At 56.9% G+C, this 26,577-nt stretch overlaps 2 protein-coding genes across 4 annotated transcripts in view; one reads left to right on the top strand and one right to left on the bottom strand.

The window, feature by feature from the left end:
- The window catches only part of COG4 (component of oligomeric golgi complex 4), a 14,277-nt gene extending 14,053 nt beyond the window's left edge, over window positions 1-224 (bottom strand). Inside the window, exon 1 of one of the 3 annotated variants that reach the window (XM_080553186.1) lies at window positions 87-224. In XM_080553186.1, the coding sequence (XP_080409312.1) occupies window positions 87-197 (111 nt within the window). In that variant the 5' untranslated portion in view covers window positions 198-224. The remainder of the gene's footprint in view (window positions 1-86) is intronic. The other 2 variants (XM_080553188.1, XM_080553187.1) reach the window with 2 other exon arrangements.
- Window positions 225-397: 173 nt separating this feature from the next.
- SF3B3 (splicing factor 3b subunit 3) lies at window positions 398-26,197 on the top strand. Its single transcript, XM_080553177.1, has 26 exons — window positions 398-556; window positions 733-842; window positions 1,718-2,044; window positions 2,830-3,002; window positions 3,359-3,500; window positions 4,339-4,451; window positions 5,153-5,290; window positions 6,055-6,158; window positions 7,321-7,486; window positions 8,000-8,095; window positions 8,618-8,690; window positions 13,836-13,987; window positions 14,265-14,420; window positions 14,691-14,846; window positions 15,300-15,443; window positions 16,188-16,310; window positions 17,757-17,911; window positions 18,668-18,842; window positions 19,441-19,646; window positions 20,494-20,650; window positions 21,730-21,855; window positions 22,826-23,038; window positions 23,946-24,044; window positions 24,414-24,557; window positions 25,042-25,146; window positions 25,413-26,197. The coding sequence occupies exons 2-26, from the start codon at window positions 773-775 to the stop codon at window positions 25,551-25,553; spliced, it is 3,654 nt and encodes a 1,217-aa protein (XP_080409303.1). The 5' UTR covers window positions 398-556; window positions 733-772; the 3' UTR covers window positions 25,554-26,197.
- Window positions 26,198-26,577: the final 380 nt, after the last annotated feature.

Below are 26,577 nucleotides of genomic sequence, written 5' to 3'. Positions count from 1 at the left end.
CCCCTCCCTCTCCCCTTTTTTCCCTCCTTCCTCTCCTTCCCTTCCCTTCCCTTCCCTTCCCTTCCCTTCCCTCTCCCCGTCCCCACCTCCTCCCGGCACAGCCTCCCGTAGGCCGCCTGCAGCTCGCCCAGCTCCGTCAGCGCCCGCAGCCGCTCCATGGGCAGCCCGCAGGGCCCCGCCGCGCCGCCCGCCGCCATCTTGGCACCGCGCCCCCCCCCCCCTCCCGCCCCGGCCCGCCGGGCTGCCCGCGCTGCCCGGCCGCCCTCCGCCGCCCCGCTCCGCCCGCCGGCACCGCCACCGCCTCCCTCCCGGTCATCCCGAGCCGGGAGCAGCCTCGGGGATTTTTTTCGGGGCTCGCTGCGCGGGGAGAGGCCGCGTTTCCGTGGGAGTGCTGTCAGGCAGCGCGGCGGGCAGCCCGCCCCTCACGGCCCGCGGGGCCTCGCGCGAGGCCCCGGGCGGGAGGCGCGGGGCTCATGGCGGAGCGGGCCGGCGGGGAGCCCGCCTAGGCCGCGCCGCCATCCGCCGCCATCCGCCGCCGCCCGCCGCCATCCGCACGGTAGGGCCGCTCCCGGCGCGTCCCTGGGCCGGGGGGGGCGCGGTGCGGGCCGCCATTTCGGGGGCGGGGGGCGGCAGCGGGGAGACAGCGCTGAGGGAGGCCGGGGGGGGGGCCGGGGTGAGGCCGGGGGTGGCTGCGCCCTGCGGGGTTACTTCAGTAAATGTCTCTGTGTACAGCTCTAGGCTCGGCCCGGCCGAGGCGTGAGGCGACGCCGCCATGTTCCTGTACAACCTGACGCTGCAGCGCGCCACGGGCATCAGCTATGCCATCCACGGCAACTTCTCAGGTAGCTGCGCCGGGGGAAGGGGCTGCGGGGCCCGGGCTGCCCTCGGCACCCGCACGGCTGCGGCCCGTGGTTGTCGCCTCCTCTGGGGCGTGCGGCGGGAGCCTGCGGGAGGGTGCAGGGAAGTTTGGTTGCCCGCGGTATGACGGGGCGTTTCGTTCGCTTCCGTCCTCACCCCGATGCTCCAGCGTCGTTGTTAGCGGTGAACAAGTCCCTGTGCGCTTAATTGGTGATTCCAGCAGCAAATAAATGCCAAGGAGGTGTTGCTATGGTTGTCTTGGGTGTGCGGCTGGGACCTGTGGAAGATGAGGGGAAGTTTGGTTGTCCACGACACAGCGGGGGGGTTTGTTCTCTTCCAGCTCCTTACGTGCCATCGAAGTTTCCCTTCTGTAAATGGGAAAGTTACCAAAAAAATCTCTCCTGCTCCCCAGCACTGCAGGGCTGGGCAGTAAGTTCTTAAGCAGAGGGCAGTAGTAATGAAAAGGCACTAACGTGGTAAGCGGGAACCAAGTTGGCGTGATAATAATTGCTGTATAAATCGATAAAATAAATATATCAAAATGAGTAAAAGCTTTTGTAAAGATTAATCAAAGATTAATTCCAGGAGCTGGACTCAATCCTTGTGGGTCCCTTCTAACTCGGGGCATTCTGTGATTCTGTGGTCATCACCCAGGTGTTCCAGCATCGTTGTTAGTGGTGAACACATCACTTTACATTCTTTTTTAGTAATTATAGTAGTAAATAAATGCCAAGGAGGTGCTGTTATTGTCATTCTGTTCTCATCTTATTCTCATTACCAAGAAGCTTTTACCACAAAGCGCCCGGGAGCGCTCTCACGCTGTGCTGCCGCTCACTCCTTTGCATTCTGGGCCCCACAGGAACCAAGCAGCAAGAAATCGTCGTGTCCCGGGGCAAGATCCTGGAGCTGCTGCGCCCGGACCCCAACACGGGGAAGGTGCACACGCTGCTGACGGTGGAGGTGTTCGGGGTCATCCGCTCGCTCATGGCCTTCCGCCTGACGGGCGGCACCAAGGACTACATCGTGGTGGGCAGCGACTCGGGGCGCATCGTCATCCTGGAGTACCAGCCCTCCAAGAACGTCTTTGAGAAGATCCACCAGGAGACCTTCGGCAAGAGCGGCTGCCGCAGGATCGTGCCCGGGCAGTACCTGGCCGTGGACCCGAAGGGCCGCGCGGTCATGATCAGTAAGTCAGCGGGGGTCGGGTCCTTCTGCTTCGCGTTCCTGTCCCGGGGCTGGCAGCTTCGAAGCGAGCCCCTGCCAGGTGTAATCGGGGTGTTTGTTCTCAGGAAGCTTGTTAGGCGCATCAGGGAGAGTGCAGGCACGCGGGCTGCTTCCTTGACGCTGCACAACTTAATTGCCCCACAGCAGTTTGGGAAGGCAGCTTGCCTCACGGTGAGCAGACAGAGCCCTGGCACGCGCTATCTAGGAGAAACACTGGGGCCTCCAGTAGGTCCTACAGCCTGAAATGATGCTGTGAATTCATGTCTCTTCTCCGAGATGAGTTCTGAGGACAACCGGATGCGTTTCTGATCAGGCTTTGCAGGCAGCAGGAGCCTGGGGTGGGCTTCTTGGGTTTTTTTTGATAGGATTTACCGTCAGCTGTCTCAGTTCCTTGGTCAGCTGGCTGGTGTCACTAACGGTTGTGCTTCTGCAGCCAAAGGGACAGCAAGCTCGTGATGTGAGTGAACACTTTGCGTGAGCTCCCTCTGCCCACGTGGTGCCGACAGGGGAGCGAGCACGGGGCTGGGCAGGCCCAAAGAGCAGCGTTAGGCGTCAGGGAGCTGGCGGCTCTGCTGTAGCTTGAGCCCGAGGCACTGAAAATTAAATGTTTGGTGTTAATTAGAGGCACGGGGTGCCCGTAGCAGCGGAAATAACGCTGACACCTCGTCACGAAGTTCGTCTGTGTAGGGGAAGGTGGGCACGAGGGGCTTTGTGGCCCAGCACTGCCCCGCCGCCCTCCCGTTTCAGGCGCTATCGAGAAGCAGAAGCTGGTGTACATCCTGAACAGGGATGCCGCCGCCCGCCTCACCATCTCCTCCCCGCTGGAGGCGCACAAGGCCAATACCTTGGTCTACCACGTGGTGGGAGTCGACGTGGGGTTTGAGAACCCGATGTTTGCCTGCCTGGAGATGGATTACGAGGTGAGAAGAACCCGGTTGCCCTTTGCTATCCTTAACGCTTCATTTCTCTTCTGCCCTTTCCCTTTACCTGCCCGTGAAGGCAGGGAGCGCTGCCTGCCTTTGCTGTCCCAGGGAATTTCTGTCTCAAACTCACCTGCTTCTGGTCGAGCCTCCGGTCAGAACTGGGATTCTGTTTTGTCTCGGTGCTTCTGCTCAGGGTCTCGCTGTTCAGCTGCAAACGGGCACGTTTGCTTCCTCTGAACCTTTTTTTGTGCGTTGTCTTTGGGACTTCAGCGCTTCGGAATGCTTCCGCCAAAAGCATTCTGCCATCAGTGGCTTGAAAGAATTTAAAATCTGAAATTTGTGGTTTGTTTCAGGAAGCAGACAACGATCCAACGGGGGAAGCAGCAGCCAACACACAGCAGACGTTGACGTTTTACGAGCTGGACCTGGGTTTGAACCACGTTGTTAGGAAATACAGCGAGCCCCTGGAAGAGCACGGCAACTTCCTAATAACAGGTGCCGGCCACCGGGCTGCCTTAGGTCCGGGGGGTTATGGGGGCAGTAGTCTGAGCCACCGGCGTAAATTAAGTGGGAGTTGGGTTCCTGCGTGGAAATATTTAGAAACGCACGGACGCAGCTGAGGTTTAAGAAGAGATGCAGAGCTCTGAGGTTTCCTTCGGGTTCTCATTGCTCAGAGCCACGAGATGTTAAAATTAGGGACAGACACGAAGGGATGCAATCTGAGGTACCACACGGGTGCTGCTGTGCTCCCACGTGGGATTCCAGCAGCTAACGCGCACGCGAGGGTCTCTAAACGCAAGGAGGGAAGCGAAGCGAGCCCCTTGGCCGGGGGGAACGGCCGCGCTGCGGGGCCCTCCCCAGGAGCAGCAGAAGCTGAGGAGGGGCAGCGCGCGCTGTTCTTGCCCCGCCGCTGGGTCCGAGCGCTGCTGCCCGCCCACGGGGCTCGATAGCAGCCTTCTAAAGGCGTGCTCAGAGGACGAAGGAAGGGTCAGAAAGCCTCTGGGAGATTTTATGGCAACGAGCAAACGTGCCAGTAACCCAAGGGTCGGCCTCAGCTGATGTGCTGCTGGTATTTGGGGCATGGCGTGGCTTTCTAGGCAGTGAGATGTGAAGGATAAAACAAGCATTTTGTCCGAAGTCACATCTTTTTCTCCTTCCTAATCCCTCGGTTCAGTGTCTCTTTCTCCTCAGTCAGAGCAGACTCATATTTAGGGTTACTCAGAGCAATGGGACCTGTGCTGTCCTAAAGAAAACTAAAATAATTACTTTACAGGCAGCGAGTCAGACCCGTGGCAAGGACTCTTCAGGGTGACGTTTTTTTGTTGTGTTTCAGTTCCTGGCGGTTCTGACGGCCCCAGCGGGGTGCTGATCTGCTCAGAGAACTACATCACGTACAAAAACTTCGGTGACCAGCCTGACATCAGATGCCCAATTCCCAGGAGAAGGGTGAGAGCTCCGGGATTCCTCCCTTACCCTTTTTTTGAGATATTTCTCGTCAGTGTTGAACGTGTGCGCGGTGTCTGCCTGCGTCGGGAGGATTTAAAGCAGGGAAGGAGGGTTGCGGTCTGTCAGCCTGTTGTCTCCCTTGCACGTGGGGCCGTGGGGGTGTGCGCAGCCTGAAGGGATGAGTTTGGTTCATGTCTCTTCTCTGAGACTCGTGCTGCAGACACCACAAAGGCTCTGATCAGGCAGCGCTGGCAGCGTGAGAGGATGACTGCAGACGGTGAGGCACGCTTGCTGCTGTGGGTGTGGGTGAATTCGGCAGCAGCTCTGTCGTATCTTCAGCTGCTCCATCCTCTGCCGCCTCCTCCTCCTCCTCCGCTGCAGGTTCTGGCAGAGCTCTGAGCACCTGCCAAAGCTCGGTGCTACTCGTGGGATGCAGCCCTTGGCCCTGACATGTGAGGGTCCTCCAGGAGGAGGGGGAAAGGGGCAGGAGGGGGAGCGCAGAGGCACAGCGCCTGAGGGATGTATTTCCTGCAGGGGGGGGGGACGTGCCAGCTGTGACGGGGCGTGGGCTTTGTGCCGAAAACCTGTCCCCGTGCGGTCAGGTCTTAGGCGCCCGTGAGGTGGGAGCGCTGCAGGCAGTGGCGCCACACATGTGCTTGCTCTGAGTCTCCCAGCAGTGACCCTGCGTGCTCTCTCGGCAGAACGACTTGGACGACCCGGAGAGGGGCATGATCTTTGTCTGCTCCGCCACACACAAGACCAAGTCCATGTTCTTCTTCCTGGCCCAGACGGAGCAGGGAGACATCTTCAAAATCACTCTGGAGACCGATGAAGACATGGTGAGCACCGTGGCAGGACAACACAAAGCGCTCGTCGCCACAGAGTCCTCGGTTCATCGTTCTGCCTGATTCTCTAAACAGACAAATGCTTAATGTTTTGGGTTTAGCTCTGGTGGCGCGCGGTCTGCGTGCCTTGTAACAGCTGCACCCATGGCCGTAACGGCTCCTTGCTCGTACAGAGGCAGCGCGAGGTGTACAAAGCTGTTGTGTACACGCTGCAGTCGGTCTCGTTGCCACTTGAGATAGCCACCTTGGTGCAGCCAGTCTGAGAGTGGAAGTAAACCTGAACTGAGGAGGCTTGCTGCTGCCTGCCCTGGTGCTTCTCAGTGAAGAGATCACTGCTGCACTGAATCGCGTGCTTGGTGCTTGTTTTTTTCTGAGTGTGTGTCAAATATTAGCTCCACCTGCATCTAAACACATCAAATTCAGCACAAAGAGTGAGTGCGCAGCATCTGTAAGTGGCTCGAGATTCTTCTTGAGTGCTTTACCGAGGGGTGCTGTGACCGTGCCGGGTGCAGACGTTTGCTCAGGACAGTTGTGCGCTTGTGGAGGATGGCTGGTGTGCAGTGATGTGTAAACTGAGCCAGTTCCCTCTTCCTTTTAGGCAGATAACTTTCACATCTGCCTTTGTTTTTTTCTAAAATGACTCAGTGCTTCAGAAGCCAGGAAGCCTCAGGATGAAGCAGAAGGCCTGGCTTTTTTATTGAGAGACCTGTACGGCTTTAGTACGCTGCAAGCACAGTCACGTCTTCGTCTGCTTTCAGGTGACGGAGATTCGGCTGAAGTACTTCGACACCGTTCCTGTGGCTGCTGCCATGTGCGTGCTGAAGACGGGCTTTCTCTTTGTGGCTTCTGAATTTGGAAACCAGTGAGTAAACAATTGCACATCAGCATTTTTCCCCTGAAACAGCCTGTTTCTGTTCAGGACTGCAAGCCGACCCTTGACCTTACTGAACATAAAAAGACAATCTCTGTTTTAATGAGTGGATTAATGCTTTGTTCACATGGCTTGAGCAGAACAATTGGGTTAGGCTATGACTGAACGGGGAATTTTCTTGTTGTTGAACCCAGATTAAATACTGTAGGGCAGAGGACAGAAGATAACATGTTGCTGCAACAGGTTTTGGAAGAACTGCGCACTTAGGGTTCGTGTAGGATCAGTCATGTCCCGATGGATGAATTATCTTTTGGTTAATTTGGTTGATTTTCACTGAACTTGCACACGTAGTACAGTGTCTCAAAACCTGATGGCGTGCTCGGGAGTAGGTAGGGTTTTTTTGTCAGGAACTGTGTGGCCCGCTTCTTAATACAATCATTCTCGAGGGCTTCCTCTTCTTGTATTTGGGGTTCAGGAATATTCCAAAGATTGGAAGGCGGCTTTGGAGGTGGCTTTACAGCGGTATGCTCACAGAAATGGAGGCTCATGCTCTTCTGACTGCATCTGCTGAGTCAGCCACCCGGGGGAGCCCCCTCTGGTTTGTCAGAGCGGCTGAAGTCAGTTTTGTAAAGCAAGCGTTTGAGGAAGCCATGTTCGTTTGCACATGTTAAAAATAGGAATTGAATTGGCCTGTCCTTCCGGATTTATTTTCTCCTCTGAAGTTTAACTCGATCGTTGTGTTATTTAGACCCATAAAATGGAACAGAGAGTGAGGTTAGAAGTAACGAGGTGAGAGTACTCCAATCAAACACGGCACTGCAGAGCTGCGGTCTTATCGTTGGCCCTGCTTGTGGCCTCAGCCGCCAGTGCTTTGGCTCTACCACGAGCATCTCTGAGGCAAAACACCGAAACCCTGCGATACCTTGTCAGGGACAGCTGCAGATGAGGAGACCTCGATTTAATTTATTCATTTAGCAGCCATCAGATTCCCTTGTAACGTGTTCTTGTCACCAAGGAAACGATCCCTAAGGCTACATTTTAACGGCTGTGAGATAGGGAAGGATTTCCGCCACCCTACTGCCCGGTGTTTGGCTGTGCCTGACTTGGAGCAGCCCGTGCTTTGTGCTTAGCGTCCTCTTGCTCTCTGTCTCAGCTACCTGTACCAGATAGCTCACCTGGGCGACGACGACGAGGAGCCCGAGTTCTCTTCTGCCATGCCCCTGGAGGAAGGAGATACGTTCTTCTTCCAGCCACGGCCCCTCAAGAACCTGGTGCTGGTGGATGAGTTGGACAGTTTGTCGCCTATTCTGTGTTGTCAGGTGCGTTGCCATCAGCAAGCTCCCTCCCACTCATAAATCTTTCTCACTTGGAGGAATTCATTGTGGAGGCATGATTTTTTTTCCCTCTGCTTTTCTGCAGAGTATTTGCGTGTAAGCAGAGTCACCAGAGCTACGTTATCCTAGCTTTCCAGAAATTCTGTGCCACAATAAATGCTGGTAGAAAAGCAGGCCTGCTAAATCCTCGGCCAGCTGCCCGAGACTGGCACCCGGTCTGACAGGTTTTGATTGCCGTGGTGATAAATTCACATCGGGACGTACGGTGTCGGCCAGCAGTCCCGTGCCGGTCCTCTGTTGACCATTAGACCGGTTCTCGTCCCCTCTGCAGAGGGGTTGGGTAAAATCAGACAGTGTTTCAGGGCAGCAGATGGCACACCCTGTGGCATCCTCACAGTTTGTAGTGGCTGAAGAAAGCATTAAAGCAGTAGCACGGTGTACAGAGCTCGGTTTTATTTCCTCTTCCTGCGGATCATTTGACACCGTTCCTCCCCGCAGATCGCGGATCTGGCCAACGAGGACACCCCCCAGCTGTACGTGGCCTGTGGCCGGGGACCCCGCTCGTCTCTGAGGGTTCTGAGGCATGGGCTTGAGGTAAGACTTCAGCTCCTCAGAAACACGGCGGGAGGCAGCGGGAGATGACCTGAGGACTGAGGGTGCCGTGAGGAGGGGGCTCTCCTTTCGCTGTAGTCTGGAAGGCAGGCTAAAACTCAAGGCTTGTGCCTCGGAAGTAGGAGGGCCGCGCTGTTCGCTCTCCCAGCCTCAAAGGCTTTTTGTTCCGTTGACTCCGCACCACCTGCATTTTGTCTCCCCTAACACGCGAGTGTCTCGAGCTGGAGCTCTCGCAGCGTCCCTGCCAGCTGCTGCTGCTCTCGGCGCCGGGGGCGGGTGACCCCGTGTAAAAGCTGGTCAGCTGGAGCCCTCGTGTTGCGACAGCGCTGCTCCGCGTGCTCTGCCCCCTTGCACATCTGGCACGGGGGGAGCATCAGAGCTGGGAATTTGGTAGTTTTCCTGCCCAGTTGTGGGAAAGCTTAAAGGCTGATTGTTACAGTAAGTAATCCCCCGGTAAGTCCGAACATCTGTTATCAAAAGAACCTGGTCTCCGTTTCCCCCTAGGTGTCCGAAATGGCCGTCTCGGAGCTGCCCGGTAACCCCAACGCTGTGTGGACCGTGAGGAGGCACGTTGAAGGTACGCGGTGTTCTCCTAAAGCACGGGGAGGTGATGACATGCTTTGGGGTTCTTTTGCTGATTTTTGGGGGGTCTTTTGTCCGAGGAGGTAGGAAGGGTGCAGCACGGTGGCTGCGTGCTGTCCCTGAAACTCAGTTTGAATCGGCAAATTGTACGTGGAAGCCCCCCTAGGACTGTCACGCTTCCCTGTGACAAAGAAACACCTGCCCACGGCCCGCTGTGCTGCACCTCCAGAATTATTCTCGCCCTTTCCGCCTTCCACGAGTTCTTGCTCTGACATCAGGAGGCAGCGGCACTGCTGTGTGCTGGAGCACGCTCGCTGTTCTTCGGAGGTGTTGACAACTGCAGGAATCAGCTCTTTGCGAGGCAGCAGGATGCGAATTACGGAACAAAGCAGATAAATGGGCAGCAGTATCTGTGTTTTATTACTTCCCTCCGTGCCTGTCTGTAAAGAAAACAGCCTGTTTGGGCTGGGACGCGCTGCCTATTCAAAACCCCAGCGGGATGTAGGGTGCTTGCGCGTTCCAGGAAGTCCAATCGTTGAAATTGTCAAAATGTATGAGCTTGTGGGTTTGCTTGTATTTTTTTAACCTGCTCCAAAATGATGGATTTGCCTTGCGAAAGTATAGGAGGAAATGTCAGCCCTCGTGCTGCCTCTCTTGGGGGTGAGAACGGAGGTCCTCAGAAATGCCAAGCATGCCTGAAATGAAACTAGTTGGGGCGCTGGTGTGTCTCCGTGGCTGTTGCTGAGGCAGTGCACGTCTCGCAGAGACTTGCTGTGGTTTTATGCTCTGGGTATAGAAATGGCAGGTGTTGCAGCAGAGACCCCATCTTTCTGTGCTGGTATCTCGATTTTAAGCAGTGTTGGAGTAGCGTGTCTTCCAGGGAGCCTGTGGGGGTGTCCGGCGTTGCTGTGGGATTTTCCTTGCCACCTGAGACCTGCCTTCAATTCCTGTATTTGTGTTCTGAGACTCGGGTACTGCCCGAGCAGCGTGGAAGGGACCCTGTGCGGGAAATGCCTGCGCGTTTCCCAGAAATGAAAGGGGTCAGAAGGAAAATATTTCCACGGTTCATATCAAACCCATGTGATTTTCTTTAAAAGAGGCATTCCAGTTTGCTCGTGCTCCTGCCTTCCAGAATAGGAGCTGGTAACGTTGTTTGCCTTGGAGAGATCGAGACTTCCGACATGACCTTACAGTTTTAAAACCTTTTCTGGTGGGGTTCCAGAGGAGCACTTTGACTTCCAGGGGACGGGGGACCATCGCTAACCTACATAAAGCAGCCCGGTCTTGCTTCTGCCTCTTTTTCCTCTTACCAGATTTTCTGAGTTTCAGCATAAAGATCTCGATGACTCCAAAAATGCCGGGAGCTGTTGGCAGCCGTGCCACTTTTTAAATAGTTTACCTTTCCGTAAAAGCAATCACCAAGCCACGACTCTTTGAGTTCACACAATTTCTGTGGGTTTTAATCAGACCGCGGGGCCCTTTCAGACACCTGTCTGATCCCGAAGCTGCACGGGTGCTGGTGTGAGTGCTCAGTTTGCGGGCGGGCTGCCTGGCGCTGCCTTGGTGCCGCGGCGAGCGCGTGCCGCAGGGCCTCAGAGACCCGTGCGGGTGGCAGCCTTCGGAGCAGTGCTAACCCTGGCTGGTACATGGTGATGCACACTACCAATACCAAGCCTCTTTTTTTCTTCCACAGGTGGCTGGTGGTGGAGGTGCTGATCACCACAGGTGTGTACCTACTGCTAGGGGCTCCTGAGCAGGCCCACAGGTTAACCATCCGCAGTCCCAAAGCCACGGGGCTCCCTTTCCGCTGAGCTTTTCAGTGCATGAGTTCTGGAAGCTGTCGTGTAGCTGGAGATTGGTGCCTTTGGGTTTCAGTAGCTGAGGAGTAGAAGGCGTCTCCCGTTCCTTCTCAGGCTCTTTGGGGGGCAGAATAATTGACTCTCTGCAGAATGGTGTTCTGCCTAAAATCAGGTGTGCGTTCGAGAGGCGTTCTCGGCTCCCGAGCTGCTTTTTTTGTTTCCCCCTCAGAGAAGACAACCAATAATTCCTGAGGCACCCGTAGGCGTTGCTGGCATGGGACTGCCCTGCGGTCCTGGCACCTGCCTGCCGTCAGACAGGGGAGCAGAGGGCTTTGCACCAATCCCTGGGTTATTTACAGCTGGGTATTGAGGGCTGGGAGCTCAGGGCTGCGCGCTGGGCCGTGGAGGCAGCTGCCAGCTCCTGCACACACAGCGCTGCGCGGTGAGTCAGTGCTGCGGGAGTAAACGGGAGCCCAGGGAGATGTGCTGGCATCCCCCGGGTGTTCCAAGTGAGAGTAGCCCTGAACCTCCTCCCCGCTTGTCTCTGCCCGCTGAGCTGTGTGTGTTTGTGCAGACCCAAACGCCGCGGGTCTGGGCGCGTGAAATGCCCGTGTCGGGCGCGGGCAGGCTCGCGGTGATGGAACTCCAGGGGCCGAACCAAACTGAATTCCCGGCAAGTCCCAAAAAGGGCAGCGGCACAGCGTTCCTGGACGGAAGCGAGACGTTTTCCTAACTGGCGTGCATGGGGCTGCGGGAAGCGTGTACGGAGGGCACAGGAGAACGAGTGCAGCTGTGGCTCCTCGGGCAGTGAAGCATCTGTCGCTAGCTGAAAGGGGCGAGCTGGAGCAATGAGGGCAGCAGTAACCATCCCTGCAGCCTTGTGTCTGCACACAGTAACGCCTGTCTGCCCGAGGCTGGGCAGCCCGGTGCTGTGCTTGGGGTTGTACGGAGCTGAGTGGTTATCTTGTCAAGATAGAAGGCTCTGTTCTTCAGCTGAGAGTACTTCTCAGTGTGCCCCGGGGATTTAGCCTTCTTAATTTCAGCTAGGCAGTCTTCTGAAGCAAAACCGTATCGAGTCCGGATGAATGCGTCCTACTCGCTGACTTCACTCCGGTAAATCAAAGCTTTTATTCCCAAAGCCTCAGCAGAGAGGCCCGAAGCGACACTCCCGGACTGGGAGCAGAAGTGCACTTGTCGCCATTACTGACGCAGGATTAACGATGCGCGCCGGTGTAGCTGAAGCAGTGAAAAGAAAGAGCTAGAAGCCTTGGGAGGCAGGAATGAGTTTTGTTTGGAGTAGGACTAAGGGAATCTGTTTGGCTTTCTTCATCCTGCTCCAGCCCACGTGGGTGAGCCTCCAGCTGGAGCACGGAGGTTTGTCATGAGAATGACGGCCCCAGGGGAAGGAGCAGCTCTCGAGTTTGGAAAGCAGCGTTGGTCTTTGCAATGGAATTTTTAGAACATCCTGTCTACAGGATATTTATGAATTAAAGGGCAGTGAACTGCTAGGATCACTAGTTAAAGCAGTCGAGGAATTCTTGCAGGCTTCTGGTGTTCCAGCAATGCATGCAAGTTTCAGGAGAAGCCGTGTTTTAGAGCAGAAAGCAAGCGGTGTGCGGCAGCGCACGTCTCACCGGACCCCTACCATCCCCTGGTAGTGGCAGAGAATTCTGCGAGGATCTGTTTCTGCCTGCAGGCTCCGTTCTTGTTTCCTGGCTGTCCCGCGTGGATCTGCTTCCCTCGGGGCCTGGGGGCGCGCTGCAGGTCCTGGCCGCGACCGCTAAGGGAGCAGTGCTGGAGCCGTGCCGCGGGGCAGTGCTGGGGCTGCTTCAGCTGCACAAAGCTCCTCCGGCTCCGTCGGAGCCTGCGCGCCAGATGTGCAGAGAAAAATGAAGTGTTCTTCACTTGCATATTTTCAGCCGCGTGTCAGAGCTGGGTAGTAGACGTGACACAGCAGATTTGGCAACACCTTCCTCTGAGCAGGGTGGGTAGGAAAAAGATGCGTTCCTGGGGCCTTTGGTTCGGTTACCAGCTTAAAGGCACCCGAACTAGGCTGCGTGTTGCCTGCTGGCATCCCGTACTCGTCCTGGTGGGAGCTCTCTGTTCTCTTTCCGTGCCTCGAGATGCGTTGGTTGCTTCTCCGTGTCTCCCATGGGTGCTAACCCTGGTGAAACTGCTCGGGGGCACAGCTGGGACAGCTCTCGCTCCCCTTCACCTGCTAATTCATGTGATTTGGTGCCTGAGCTTGGGGTGGAACTGGGTGCAGTGGGTTAAACGGATTTCTCCTCTTGAAGAAACAGCACGTGCATGACAACAGCACCAGGAGCTCCTCTGAGGCAATCTCACTCCTCCGCTGAGGCTCCTGGCTCCGTTTCCCAGCCGGCTTCGTTGCTGCTGTTATGTTCGTTACTCTGTTTTAACGAGGCTCTCCCCTCCCCTCTTTACTGCCTCTCTTGCTGCAGAACGCAGACGTGCAGCAGCAGGCTGGGGCTTTCCATCTGCACGCTGCCCCTGCCCCGTTTCCCACGAAGTTTCCCTATTTCCGTGTGAGCCGTTCAGACTGTTTTTGTTAGCATAGCTTCTCCCTGTCCAAGCTACTGGACTCTCCCAAGCTGTTCCCTCTGGGAGAAGCCAGCGCTGGACACGATGGCTGCAGTGCTGTCACCAGCACCAGCAGAAGTAAAGGTCAACTCTTGCTCTGTCTTAAAGACGGAGTTTTCTCGTCCTGGGAGCCCGTATGGGTGGCAGTGCGAGCGGAAGGCAGCTGAGCTGCTGGGTGCAGGTAGAGCGGGCCAGCCCTGAGCTCACCTGCTGGCCTAAATGTCCCTAAACGTTTGTGTGCAGCCTGTTATCGTGGGGACACTGGGTAGAGGTGGGGTTCGCAAACTCCTGCTCACAGCATCCATGGTGCGGTTTCTGCAGACAGGCTCCGTGGTTCAGGTTGTTGGCGTTGGGCCTCGCTGGGCGTTAAACCTGGGTTCAGCTCCTTGCGTGGGGTGGGGCAAGGGTCTTAAAAACTGCAGGCCCTGTGCCGTCCTCAGCAAGCAGTAGGGTTGCTTGCCGGAATGCCAGCAAAGAAGTCAGTTCATCACGAACTGACTCCGTATAGAGATCGTCGCTCCGTCCCGGCTCGGCCTGGCGTTCCTCAGAGCCCAGCAGCGGACGGCTTTTGCTCTGCATGCCCTGGGATGAACTTGCGCAGCACTGCCAGCAGACGTAATTATCGCTGGAGTTCTGCTGAAGAGTAACTGCTAGACGTCCGTCAGGCTGTGATTTGGATGGGAAGCCTTGCATTTATTTAATCAAGTCTTTTTTTTCCCCCTCCTGTGTCCCTCGCTCAGATGAATTTGACGCCTATATCATCGTGTCCTTCGTAAATGCCACGCTGGTGCTGTCCATCGGAGAGACCGTAGAAGAAGTGACTGACTCGGGGTTCTTGGGTACGACGCCCACCTTGTCCTGCTCCCTGCTGGGGGACGATGCTTTGGTGCAGGTAAAGGACAGCTCCTGGCACTTCTGCGGCTCCTTCTCTCTTTTATCCTGCTAGTTAAACTGGGCAAGCTGAAAATGCTCCTCAGCTCCCTCAGTGCACGCTCAGTGGTTTCTTGCTGTAGTTCAGAGATAAAATGCTTCCAGCTGCGGGTGGCGTTGTCCTAGTCCGGCCTCTGGCACCTAGGGCAGTGCTGCCGGGGTGATGCTTGCTTGTGTCGGAATTGCAGGTGAGGCGAAAGTTGGGAATCCAGGAATTAACGTGACCTTCTGTCCTTCAGGTGTACCCAGATGGGATCCGGCACATCCGAGCAGATAAAAGGGTAAACGAGTGGAAGACGCCCGGGAAGAAAACCATCGTCAAGTGCGCTGTGAACCAGAGGCAGGTGGTGATAGCGCTGACCGGAGGAGAGCTGGTTTACTTCGAGATGGACCCGGTACGTGTGGTGTTAACCTGCTGAGGGAGGCTGGAAGGGCACGGCAGAGCGTGGGGCGCCTGCCCCGGAGCAGACCTGCTGTTCTGGCCCTTGGAGTTGGCAGTGAAACAAGGCTGTGCAGAAATGGTTTAAAAAATAATAATAATTCAAAGCAATATCTTCAAAATAAATTTAAAACCAGGTGGGGGAAGGGTCTGGAGAGAGATTTTGGTGCTGGTCCGCCCCGTTGCCCGGTTAATAAATAAATTTTGTGCCTCTTGTGCTTCTCAGTCGGGACAGCTGAACGAGTACACGGAGCGGAAGGAGATGTCGGCCGATGTGGTGTGCATGAGCTTGGCCAACGTTCCGCCCGGCGAGCAGCGCTCCCGCTTCCTCGCCGTCGGGCTGGTGGACAACACCGTCAGGATTATTTCCCTCGACCCTTCGGTGAGCAGCGGCTCTGGCTTCGCCTCTTGTTGGCTTGGAGCGTTCAGAAGGGAGCTCGGGAGCCGTGTCCCGGGGATGTCAGGAAGGAATAACTTTAACTGGTGTGGCTTCTCTGCCAAGCTGAGAGGAAGCGTGGCCCTCGATCCCAGCCTGAAACAGATTCCTTTCTTTTATCTGGTCTTGCTCAGGCCTGGCCATTTACGAGATAAGATATAAAAGGTTTTTTTGTTCTCCTCTCTTCTCACTGTTTGTATCTGTGGTAAAAGCAAACCCATTCTGCAAGTGGGTTTAGCAGCAGAGCAGCAGCATCATTCCTCTGCCTGTGACAGACGAGTGTTCAGAGCTTGTCTTCCACAGACCGCAGGGTTGTTGCCACTCCTTGCTTGCCACAATCCATCGTGCCTGTGTCTGTTGTGACTTTTTTTTCCTTTTTTCCCCCTCTGCCTCCCGCAGGACTGCTTGCAGCCGCTGAGCATGCAGGCCCTCCCCGCGCAGCCCGAGTCGCTGTGCATCGTGGAGATGGGCGGCACGGAGAAGCAGGACGAGCTGGGCGAGCGGGGCTCCATCGGCTTCCTCTACCTCAACATCGGCCTGCAGGTGAGCGGGGAGCTCGCCGTGTGGCGGGGCACAAGTGCGAGTTTCCCCCTGCATTCCCAGACCCGAGGCTAGGCAGGAGACAGCACATTCCCCCCAGACTTCGCACGGGACAAGTTGTACTCTTCCCCTTCCAGAAGGAGGCCAAGCTCTGCAAATTTCTGGGTGAAATGTTGTTGGTCATTTCTCCAGAAACTGCCTGGAGGGCAGGGTATCAAAGGAAGTGACTGCCCACAACCGCAGGCTCTGCTCTAATAACTCTGCTCCTGCACGGTTTTTGTTGCATCCAGTTCTGACTCTGTGATCCTTGACCAAAAGATGTTGTTTTGACAATTCAACATGTGGTAAAAATAACCAGAGCAGTCTCAAGTGATGTCAGAAGGCAAACTTAAGCAGCGTGGGCTTTGGGGGGAGAATGCTTTGTACTGAGAGGGATTAGGAAACTGAGTCAGTCCTCAAGCGTTTCAAGGCTATGTGATGTACCAAAATTCTGGTCAATGTTTTTTGCTTTTGCTTTTTTTTTTTTTTGATAATAATTCCTTTCTGCCTCTTGGGAGTGTGCAGGAGCTAGGGTTTGTGATACTAAGAGCCAATTTAGGTAGAGACTGGTTGCAGGAGGGGTTGTATCAGGAGCTAGGAAAACAAAAGCCTGGTTCTTCAGAAATTCTGTCTTGAGCAATACGGGGCTGTGGCTGGTTACTCTGTGCCTGTAATCGTGGTCTGACTGTCTGGTTTCCTGCTGCCAAGAACGGTGTGCTGCTGCGAACCGTGCTGGACCCCGTGACGGGTGATCTCTCCGACACCAGGACCAGGTACCTGGGCTCGCGGCCTGTGAAGCTCTTCCGGGTCCGGATGCAGGGCCAGGAGGCGGTGAGTGGGGCGAGCTCTCCGAGGGGGGCGGACCCAGTCCCTCGTCCAGCTTCCCCGTTGCCCTTACTGGTGGGCAGGGCAGGGGGGCCTCCTGGCAGGGACCCTCTGGGTGAGGGTGGGAAGCAGAACGACTTCGTTACGGAGCTGCCTGGCTCGCAGCTCGCTCCTTCCACAAACACCTTTGTTCCTGTCACTATTCTCCATACCCTTGGGAATTAACGTGTAGTGCTGCCCTGCCTTGCCTGAAAGGGAGTCATCCAGCCACAGGCTGTGTTTGCAGCTTGCCTGGAAAGCCCTGCATGGATTTCTTGGCACGGAGATGCTGAAAAAGCTTGTCCTGCCTGCCTCGGTGGACAGCCCGAGGGAGCCCCGTGCTCCTGGGCCGCTCGGTGCAGGTCGTGCTCATCTCCCGCACCAGTATAGAGCGGCACAGCCAGGGGCTACGATGTTAATGTGCACAGCTAGAGGAAAATATTTGTAGGATTTGGCTCGCAGGGAAGAACTTGTTTCATCGGAAGTGCCGTTTTAGCCCTTCTGATGTGACACTGGGGAGATCTGCCACCCCCTGCCTGACTCATTTTTGGATGACACCTTCAGGGTTGAGAAATGCTGCCGGGCAGCGCAGGGGGCTGGAGCTGGGGATCCAAGCTCTGCTGTCATGTTGTGGTACACGGGGTGGGTCTGACTTGTCCCTGCCGGCCTCCCAGCTGTAACTCAGAGAGCAGCTCGAGCAACCGAGCACCTTCTGCATCGACAGCAGCCTTGGTTTCTTGTCTGACAGCCTGGGGAGGAAAAACCACGCTCGGGGACAGCTGGTGTGTGGCTTGGAGCAGCCTCAGGGCAACTCCAGCTCTTGCTGGTCGGGCAGAAAGGAAAATGGGGCTGCTGTTGGGTTAGCCAGATGTGGGAAGCTGAGGAGTTACAAGTCTGTCTGCTTCCTTTGTTTCCCTTAGCGTAATTGATTGGAAGTGGGCTACTGATTTTATTTATTTATATTTTTTTTAAGTAACTGTCACTTAGATTCCAAAGCAGAGCTACAGCACTTGGAGGGTGATGGAGCTACAGTGTACAGTTCTTTTGTAAGACCTGTTCCCATTAGAACATTCTGGTTTGTTTGTTTTTTTTAAGATATGAAAGTATTAGTTGATCTTGGGTATTACAGATAAAATTTTCTTTATTGTACCTCAGTTTGAGTGTCCGTTGTCTTGACGGCTCCTCTTCGTGCCGTACACGGTTCCCAGACACCGCTGCCTCTTGAAAGCAAGCGGTGTTTCTGAAGGTGTGCTCTGAGCTGGGCAGAGCCCACCCACAGGAATTTATTCCATTTTTCCAGCCGCGGGGGTCCGTCGCCGCACTGTTCCTTCACCTACACCCCTTCCTGGTGCGCAGAAGGAGCTCGCCTCCGTCCCCAGGTGTGCCCAACTCGCTGCCTTCTGCCTCTTGCAGGTGCTGGCCATGTCGAGCCGCTCCTGGCTCAGCTACTCCTACCAGTCGCGTTTCCACCTGACTCCCCTGTCCTACGAGACCCTGGAGTTCGCCTCCGGTTTTGCCTCTGAGCAGTGCCCCGAGGGCATTGTGGCCATCTCCACAAACACGCTGAGGTAAGAACTGGGGGGATGCCAGAAGGGCCTTCGGAAGGAAAGGGGTAAAGTGACTCGGCTTCATTTTCAAGGTTTTTTTTTGAGGTTATTTGATTATGGGTCATGATTTGGTAGAAACACTTGTTTGTGTTTCCGAAAGCAAACAGAACAGAAGGGTGCTTATGTCAAAAAGAAACAGGGTGCGGTGCGCTTCTCCGGTTGGTGCCTTGTAGCTTTTTGAAATAACAAATGTGATTCGGGTAATCCTTAAATTCGCCGCTCCTTGCCGAGGGAGGTTGTTGATAACTGAGAGCCTGTTGTGCATTAGGACCGTCCGGCTTGTGACCTGAACTGGCTGCTTTGCAGAAACCAGGGCACGTCATCTGAGCAGTCAGCGGCACGACAGGCCTGGGGTTGTTGTGTTTTTAAATCGGGGATTAAATCGATATGAAAATAACGAGGGAGCACAAATTCGGGAGCTCTGCTTCATGCACTTGAACAGGCACTTTCTTCATATCGGTCCCCGCTGATATTGCAGCATTCATTGCTTTTAAAGGAGCCATTCTTTCTGGGGAGACTCGTGGCTTTCAGTCACGAAATGCCAGAAGAACTGGCATTTCAGCTGGCAAGCTGCAGAAGAAAGGCTGGCTGGTCAGGCTTTGGCAGTTTTCATACAGTTGTAACCAGAGCATCTCTGAGGAGCGTCGGATGACCCTCCTCCCATGGGACAGCCGCTGTCGGGTTGTGTTGACCCCCTCTCACATCTTTGTCCCCCAGGATTTTGGCGCTGGAGAAGCTGGGGGCAGTCTTCAACCAGGTCGCCTTCCCCTTGCAGTACACACCCCGCAAATTCGTCATTCACCCCGAGAGCAACAACCTGATCATCATCGAGACGGACCACAACGCGTACACCGAGGCCACCAAGGCGCAGAGGAAGCAGCAGATGGCCGAGGTAGGCGGGGTGGCGGACAGGTGGCACACGCGTCCCTTCCCTGGGGACAACTCCTGCTGAAACCCTCGCCTCTCGGCGGTCCCAGCTGCTGCCGCCCGCTCCTTTCCGTGCTCTGTACGGACACAGGCGCTGAAGGGAGTGGAAATCTGCCTCGAAACGTGAATGTCAGCAGGATGCAGTGCTCCCCAGCGCTCCTCTCCTTGCGTGTTGTTATGACAAGCTCTAAACCCTTCTCAGGAGAGTCCTGCTTGCGTAACGCCGTTCCTTGGGTTCTCTGTGAGAATGTTTGGCTTTCAGTGGGTTTTCATCTTCGGTTTGCTCAATGTTTTTTCCAGAGCTGTTGCTCTGGAGAAACAGCTCCCCAGACAGCTGCCCCTCGGGCCGGGAAGAGCTGACAGTGTGCTCTGAGACCTGCTGGGGGAACGAGCCCAGGACAGATGGCAGCTTCGCAATTCAAAGGCTCTTAGGTCTTCCCAGGTGGAACCTTGCTCTGGAGTACCTGGGCTGGGGGTCAGGGGGTGTATTGTGCGCACAGCGCCGGCAGGTCTGTGAGGAAATGCTCTGAGCTGGTTTTTCCCCTTCCTTTAACGTGCCCTAGGAAATGGTGGAGGCTGCGGGCGAAGATGAGCGGGAGCTGGCCGCGGAGATGGCCGCAGCCTTCCTGAACGAGAACCTGCCAGAGTCCATCTTCGGTGCTCCCAAGGCAGGGAACGGGCAGTGGGCCTCTGTTATCAGGGTGATGAACCCCATCCAGGGAAACACCTTGGATCTGGTCCAGCTAGAGCAGAACGAAGCCGCCTTCAGGTAAGAAGCAGTGCCAGGCGCAGCAAAAATCCCTGCTGCTGCTGAGTCTTTGGTGGGGGTTTTTATTTTTTCATCCTTTTCCTCAACTGTTAACTACTGCGATGTGAAGTCCAGGCGCAGCGTGTTATCAGGAGGCCGGGTGAATTCCCGGAAGGGATTGCCACGTGCTCAAAGCTTTTGTCTTGCCTTTCCTTCCCATCCCACCCCGGTCTGTCTGTCTGCACTTGACACCGGGAGCTGGTGCAGCTCTCCAAATTCATTCGCTGGGCCCTGGTGCTTAAAGAACAACATGGGGATGGAAGTGAGAGATAAGAGAGCTGGGAACACGAGAACATCCTGCGCCCGCTTGCTTCCCCTTCTCGTCCAGATAAACGAGCGGAGATGGGAAGGGAAGCGCCGGAGGGATGCGGGGAAGGCAGCGCAGAGCCTCAGCAGGTGGAGCGGGGTTGGGTCGTGCTCGCCCAGAAGCTCTGTCCTGTTTGTCCAGAATTCCCAGCCTGGCTGAGCTAGGCACCAGGCAGGAAATAACAGTGGAAGGGGAGGAAGATTACACGTGCGGTCTAAATTGGCACAGTCATTGGAAAAGAGCTTTGAGTGGGGCTTTGCATGTGGCTAAAGTCTGCGAGAGCATAAAAGGGGTGCTCTGGGCATGTGAGACAGCTGTGGCGCATCTTTTTGATGGGAGAGCAAGGGAATCTGCTCCAAACATGACCGCAGGGAGGAAAACTGACCTCTGGAAGTGAAACCTCGCTGCGGGAGGGCTGGGCTGACCTGGGAAGGCACAAGCTGTGCTGCGGGTGGGTTTGTGTCGCAACGGCGCTGAGCCCCGGTGTCTCGTCCCCCGCAGCGTGGCCGTGTGCCGCTTCTCCAACACGGGCGAGGACTGGTACGTGCTAGTGGGGGTGGCCAAGGACCTGATCCTGAACCCGCGCTCGGTTGCTGGGGGATTCGTCTACACCTACAAGCTGGTGAACAGCGGCGAGAAGCTGGAGTTCCTGCACAAGGTGAGGGGGGAGAGAGAGCAGCCTCTGGGTGCCCTGAGCGTAGCCGTAACATCGCAGCACCGCCTCAGATCATCATGCGGGTGTTACACACTGGAAACAGTTCCCAAGAAAACAAGCCACCTCCCCCCAAAATCACATGGGGCGTCTTCTGCCGAGCTGAGGACACAGCGCAGACCTCCCGGGATTCCCGGTCCTTTGCCTCTAGCTGTCTTATCTAATTGGCGGACAGGAAAGGAGTGGTTTTTTCCTTGCCCCCACTGAGCAGGGGAGAGAGCAGCTCTGTTTCTGCCTCAGCACGAGCTCAGGGAGCTGCTCTTGGCGCTCATTTATGAAATGAACTCACACAGGTCGCCCTGGCGCCGAGGCGCTCGGCCCGGTGCTGGCCGCACGAAGCTGTCGCCGCGCTTCTTGGCTGCCTGTAGGAAGCGCTGGTTGCCCAGGGGACAGCTTGGCTGGCAGGCCTCCGGGGCTTTAGCAAGGGTTTCTGCAGGGCTGTATTTAAACCAAATTGTGTTCTTCCAAGTGCTTCCAGCACGACCAGGGTTTGAACACGTGGGAAGGGAAATTGGGGCTTCCTTCACATCCCTGGTCTTGGTGCCGCGGGTGGTTCTGTTCTGGAGCACGGCCCTCTGGTGCCACCAAGCACCCCCTTCGGAGCTGATGGTGTGAAACAACTTCCCGTAGCCAAGGCAGCCAAGCTAGGAACGCTAACTGGAAGCTCCCTCTGGGTAGTTTCAGGCAAAGCATCAGATCTTTCTGTTGAGGATAAAAGCGACACGAAGAGCAGAGGCAGCAGGACCTTGTCTTCTGTGCCGCCTGCCCTCGGCTGGGGCGCTGCCAGGAGGGCGCTGTCAGTAGTGCCCAGAGCTGCGTTAGCACCCGTGTGGCTGTGCTGGCGTTGGGAGGGTGCCCTTGTCCCCCACTTGTTTAAAAAGATGGTGGTCAGCTGTTGAAAGCCTTGGTGCGTGCCAGCGAGTTTCTGCCAGGCCGTAGCCGAGTCCCTCCTGAGGCTCGGCGTAAGCTCAGCTCTGCCGGTGGGGATCTCACGGCCTTCCTCTTCCTCTTCCGTCCCTCTCTAGACCCCCGTGGAGGAGGTTCCTGCAGCCATCGCCCCCTTCCAAGGACGAGTCCTGATCGGGGTTGGGAAGCTGCTGCGTGTGTACGACCTGGGCAAGAAGAAGCTGCTTCGGAAGTGTGAGAATAAGGTACTGGCTCCTGTTCTTCACCACGGCTGCTTGCACTGCGGGCAAAGCAAGGCTTCAGCTGCTGCTGCTGCAGCCCCCAGCGTGCCCCGGGACTTGAGAGCTGGGCCTGGGCCTCCCGGTCCACCCAGGGCAGCCTCAGCAGCTCTGCCCGTGCCGGCTCGGTGCTGTTCACCGACGTGTGCAGGAGCTGCAAATGCGAGAGGTCCCGTGCAGATACGGCGTGACAGCTGCTGGGAGCGGTTCCTTAAGTGGCTGGGGACAGAAGCTGGGTGTGTACGAGCACCTCTGCAGATGGCTGGAGCACCGAAAAGGGGATTTTTCTCTCAAAGTATTCCTTGGACTTTTAAAGGCACAGGATCAATGGGCCTTCTTGTTCCGCATCTCTGGGATTTGAAGAAAAATTTCGGAGCGTGGTTTTCTAACTGTTAATTGCCTGCTCCTCCTCCTCCTCCTCCTCCTCCTCCTCTCATGCTGGTTGCAGAACCCGTGCCAGGTGCTGGCTGCTGCACAGCCAAACGCAGCAAGCTGGGAACTTGTAGGGGAATGGCTTTTTGTTATGTTTGTTCTTCCTTTGTTGTTTTTTTTTTCTTTTTCTTCTCTGCTGAGCATGACTTGCATGAGAAATCGAAGCTGTCCTTCAGGGCTACAGCAGTGAGGGGAAGCCCTGCTGCTGACGTCTGGTTTGCTGATGGTGCTGCTTCTCTGGGTGCTGGTCTTGCATCCGTTTTCAGCCCGCTAAGTGAAAAACGTTGCCTTGCAAGGGCCCTGCGTTGGCTGCGTGTTCGGCTTGGGGCTGCAGCGTACCCCAAGTACGACAGGTGGCCTTGCAGGAGACGCTGAGAACCGGGCAGCCGGCCCTGGTTCACAGAGGGAAACGCTCTCAGGTGGAGCAGGATGGAGCTGATGGCACCTGGCTGGGTTATACTTCCCTGGTGGAGGCACTCAGCTGTTGTCCTCCCTCCCCCCGCAGCACATCGCCAACTACATCTGCGGGATCCAGACCATCGGGCACAGAGTGATCGTGTCGGACGTCCAGGAGAGCTTCATCTGGGTGCGCTACAAAAGGAACGAGAACCAGCTCATCATCTTCGCCGACGACACCTACCCGCGGTGGGTCACCACAGCCACCCTCCTGGACTACGACACCGTGGCCGGAGCCGACAAATTCGGCAACATCTGCGTGGTGAGTGTGCCTCGGAGAGGTTGGGGCTTTCTGAACACGGATGTCTTTTTCCTTAAAACACCCATGATTTGTCTTAAAGGAATGAGAATCTGTGCTCAGCTGGAGGCAACGCCCTGTGCCATTCCCTTGTTTTTTACGGGGCGCTGGCTGTCGTCACGGCGGCCGGCTGCAGTTTATCAGTTTAAGCTAAAGCAAACAAGTTAAAGGATCATCGGGTCAGAACCCACTGCGCTTCTGAAGCATCCGATGACTTTACCTTAAAACTGCCCCAGAAATTGCCGTAAGCCTTAAAACGATGCTTGGTCTCGTGGGCCCTTTCGCAGCCACTTGTGTCGGGGTGATCGCTCTCGCTTTCCCTGCCTGGACCTCAGCACCAGCTCTAGCTTTCTCTGTCACTTCCTCCGAGAGATGGTGTAGTCAGTGCCGACACTTCCCTGCTTGGCTGGCCTTCGGCCGGGGAGGAGGAGAGAGCAGGCAGTCTGTCTGCCAGAGCTTTCATCTCTGAAGCGTGCTCGGGTGCTTCGCAGCGCAGAGTGCGGCGAGTGTCGGACGTTACACCCGCAGGATTTGGCCACCGCACGCAAATTAATGCTCTTGGTGCCCCTGCCCCGAGCTGGGCTCATTAGGGGCACCCGCCTTCAGAGCAGCCCTGCCTCCTGGCGTGGTCTGCACGTGCCAGGCAGAGCCTGCTCGAGGTCTTGCCCGCGTTTTTGGGCCATCAGTCTTAATAACACGGTTGCCATTTAACCCTGGAGCCCCTGCTGGAGGGGACAAATTGATGATTTTACAGTAAGCATAAAGCTGTTCTTGCAGAGCCCACCCGGGCGGCCTGTTCAGAGCCCCAAAGGCTTTCCCCACGCACCACTTCTCTGCACCTCGCTGACCCTTCCCTGCTCTCCCGACACAGGTGAGGCTGCCTCCCAACACCAACGACGAGGTAGACGAGGACCCCACAGGCAACAAAGCTCTCTGGGACCGGGGGCTCCTTAACGGGGCGTCGCAGAAGGTAAGGCTTCGTGGGAGGAGGACGTGCTGCTTGCTGTGGAGCCAGTCCTGCTCCTCCACGCCCGCTGTGCTGCGCTGGTGGGATTTCAGCATCGTTGGGAGCCAAATCCTGCCTCTGCCCATTGGGTGGTGCTGGGTGGAAGCCGCACACTTGTTTTCTTTTCCTCCTCGCCCTCGTTACTCGCATCCCTTTGCCCAGCTCGAGGGTAGCTGAGTGGCATGCTGAGCTGTGTCGTCTGCTCGCAGGTGCAGGGCGCGTCCCCTCAGAAGGCGGTCTCGGAACTCGCGGGTGGTGGAATCTGTTCGTGTTCCTCTGCCTTTGATGCTTTCATACGAGCTGAACGCATGTGCTGCTGTGCTCGACTTGCAGGCCGAAGTGATCATGAACTACCACGTGGGAGAGACAGTGCTCTCGCTGCAGAAGACCACGCTGATCCCCGGAGGCTCTGAATCTCTCGTCTACACCACCTTGTCGGGGGGGATAGGGATCTTGGTCCCCTTCACTTCCCACGAGGTAAGTGCGCCCTGTCGTCATGCCGCTTTCTGTGCTCTCGCCTCTGTGAACGTGCTGCATCCCTGAGGTACCTCCAGGGCTCTGCGGGGCTGCAGGAGAGCCTGTGGCTGCAGGACAGCTCGGGCGCAAGGGGGAGGAGAGGGAGCTCGATAACCCCTCCTGCTGCGCTGGGCTCGTCAAGAGTTCCAAGCTTTTCTTGTCCCGCTGCTGCTGTAAATCCCTCCTGTGTCTGAGGGGGGTTGCCCAGCATTGTGCAGGGCCGTGTAGCCTGCCAGTGCTGGTGCTTCACGTCCCGGAGGCAGCGTTCTTGGCTGCATTTGTCAGGGCCTCCTGGAGCAGCGTGAGGGGGTGACAACCGCCAAAACCGGGCCACTGACCACCAGAGCTGGGCCACCATGAGCTCTGGCCGAGCCTGATGGCAGCAGCGGTTCCTGGCTGGTGCCGTAAGCGCGCGATGATCCGTGCTCTTTTCCTCTCTCCTCAGGACCACGACTTCTTCCAGCACGTGGAGATGCACTTGAGGTCGGAGCACCCCCCTCTCTGCGGGCGGGACCACCTCAGTTTCCGCTCCTACTACTTCCCGGTGAAGGTGGGTCCGGGTGCGGGGCCCATCGCCACGTTTCGGGGGCTGCTCGGGGACTTCGCGCCAGCAGGTCCTGGCCTCTCCTCGGTGGAGGAGCGGTTTGTGAACCAGTACTGGTGTGGTGAGCGTGGTGGCGACCAAAACTGGTGCTTGAGGAGCTCTGGGACCAGGGAGCTCTGGGAGCGAGCCCTTTGCTGCCGCTTTCCCCGCTCAGGCAGGGCTCGGTGCCCTCACACCCTGTCGCTTCACCTCCCTCCTCCTTATTCCCCCAGAACGTGATCGACGGGGACCTGTGCGAGCAGTTCAACTCGATGGAGCCCAACAAGCAGAAGAACGTGGCCGAGGAGCTGGACCGGACGCCCCCCGAGGTGTCCAAGAAGCTGGAGGACATCCGCACGCGCTACGCTTTCTGAGCGGGAGCAGGGCTCGCTGCGCTCTGGGGGCGCTCTCCCGAGCACGCGTGGAGGGAGGAACGTGTGCGGGGTTGTTTTGATTTTGGTTTTCTTTTTGAACAGTGGTTCGTTCCCCTCGGGTTATGTTCCAAAGTACCACGATCCCACTGAGTATCAGCCATGAGGCCTCCCTGTGCACCCCACTGCTCCTGTGAGGGCTTGTGGTTTGGCTGCCCGTCGGCGCCGTCCCCTGGGGGAAGCACCCCAGGGAGGACGCACTGCCCTTCAGGGGGTTGTGCCCTGGCCCCTCCAGCTGCACCCTTGTAGGACGGGAGGTTTTTGTGCAAATTCCCTGATTTTTGGAAAAGGGAGCAGCTGCGGCGTGGCTCAGGACTCACGGGGGCCGTGGGTGGCTGCCCCAGGGGCTGCGTGGCCGTTTCGCTCTTGGGTGCTCCCTCCCGAAGGGCGAGGGGTTTTTGGCCTCGCCGTTTTTGCCTGTTTTCTCTGTAAATAGAGTTTTGTACAATGTCGGCTCTCGGGGGCGGGGAGGAGCAGGGCCCGGCTCCGGGCCTCGATGCGTTTCATAACCCCTTTGGCAGGAGCCGCGGCTGCGCGCCGTGCCCGAGCAGCACATGCAGGACGCAATAAAAGCCTGGTTTTTAACCGCTCCGACTCCGCCGCCTCTCCTTGGGGGTCTGGGGGGCTCTGGGACACCCAGGGGTGCCCCGGGTGGGGGGACACGGGCATGGTGTGGGCTCCCCCACCCCGCAGGGCCTTCCCCATCCTGCCCCCGCTCTCCTGGGGTGCTGCTGCCAGGCCTTCCTCCTGTACCGGCCTCATCCTCACCTCGTCACCCTGCCCTTTGCACCCTTCCCTTTGCACCCTCCCTTCCGCCTGGCGCCTCCATCTTGGGGGGGGGCTGCACCCTTGGGCCCCAGCACCCCATGGGGCCCCCCCCTGCCCGGCACCCCGCTTTTGGGGCAGGGAGGGCTCCGCGCTTTACACCGGGGGCTGCGGGCTGAGCCTGAGCTTGTGTCCCCCCACC

Source organism: Anser brachyrhynchus, assembly GCF_964034855.1.
Source record: "Anser brachyrhynchus genome assembly, chromosome: 12".
Classification (NCBI taxonomy): Eukaryota; Metazoa; Chordata; class Aves; order Anseriformes; family Anatidae; genus Anser; species Anser brachyrhynchus.
The sequence above is the reverse complement of the archived record's forward strand: the minus strand, read 5'-3'. Positions and strand labels throughout refer to the sequence as shown.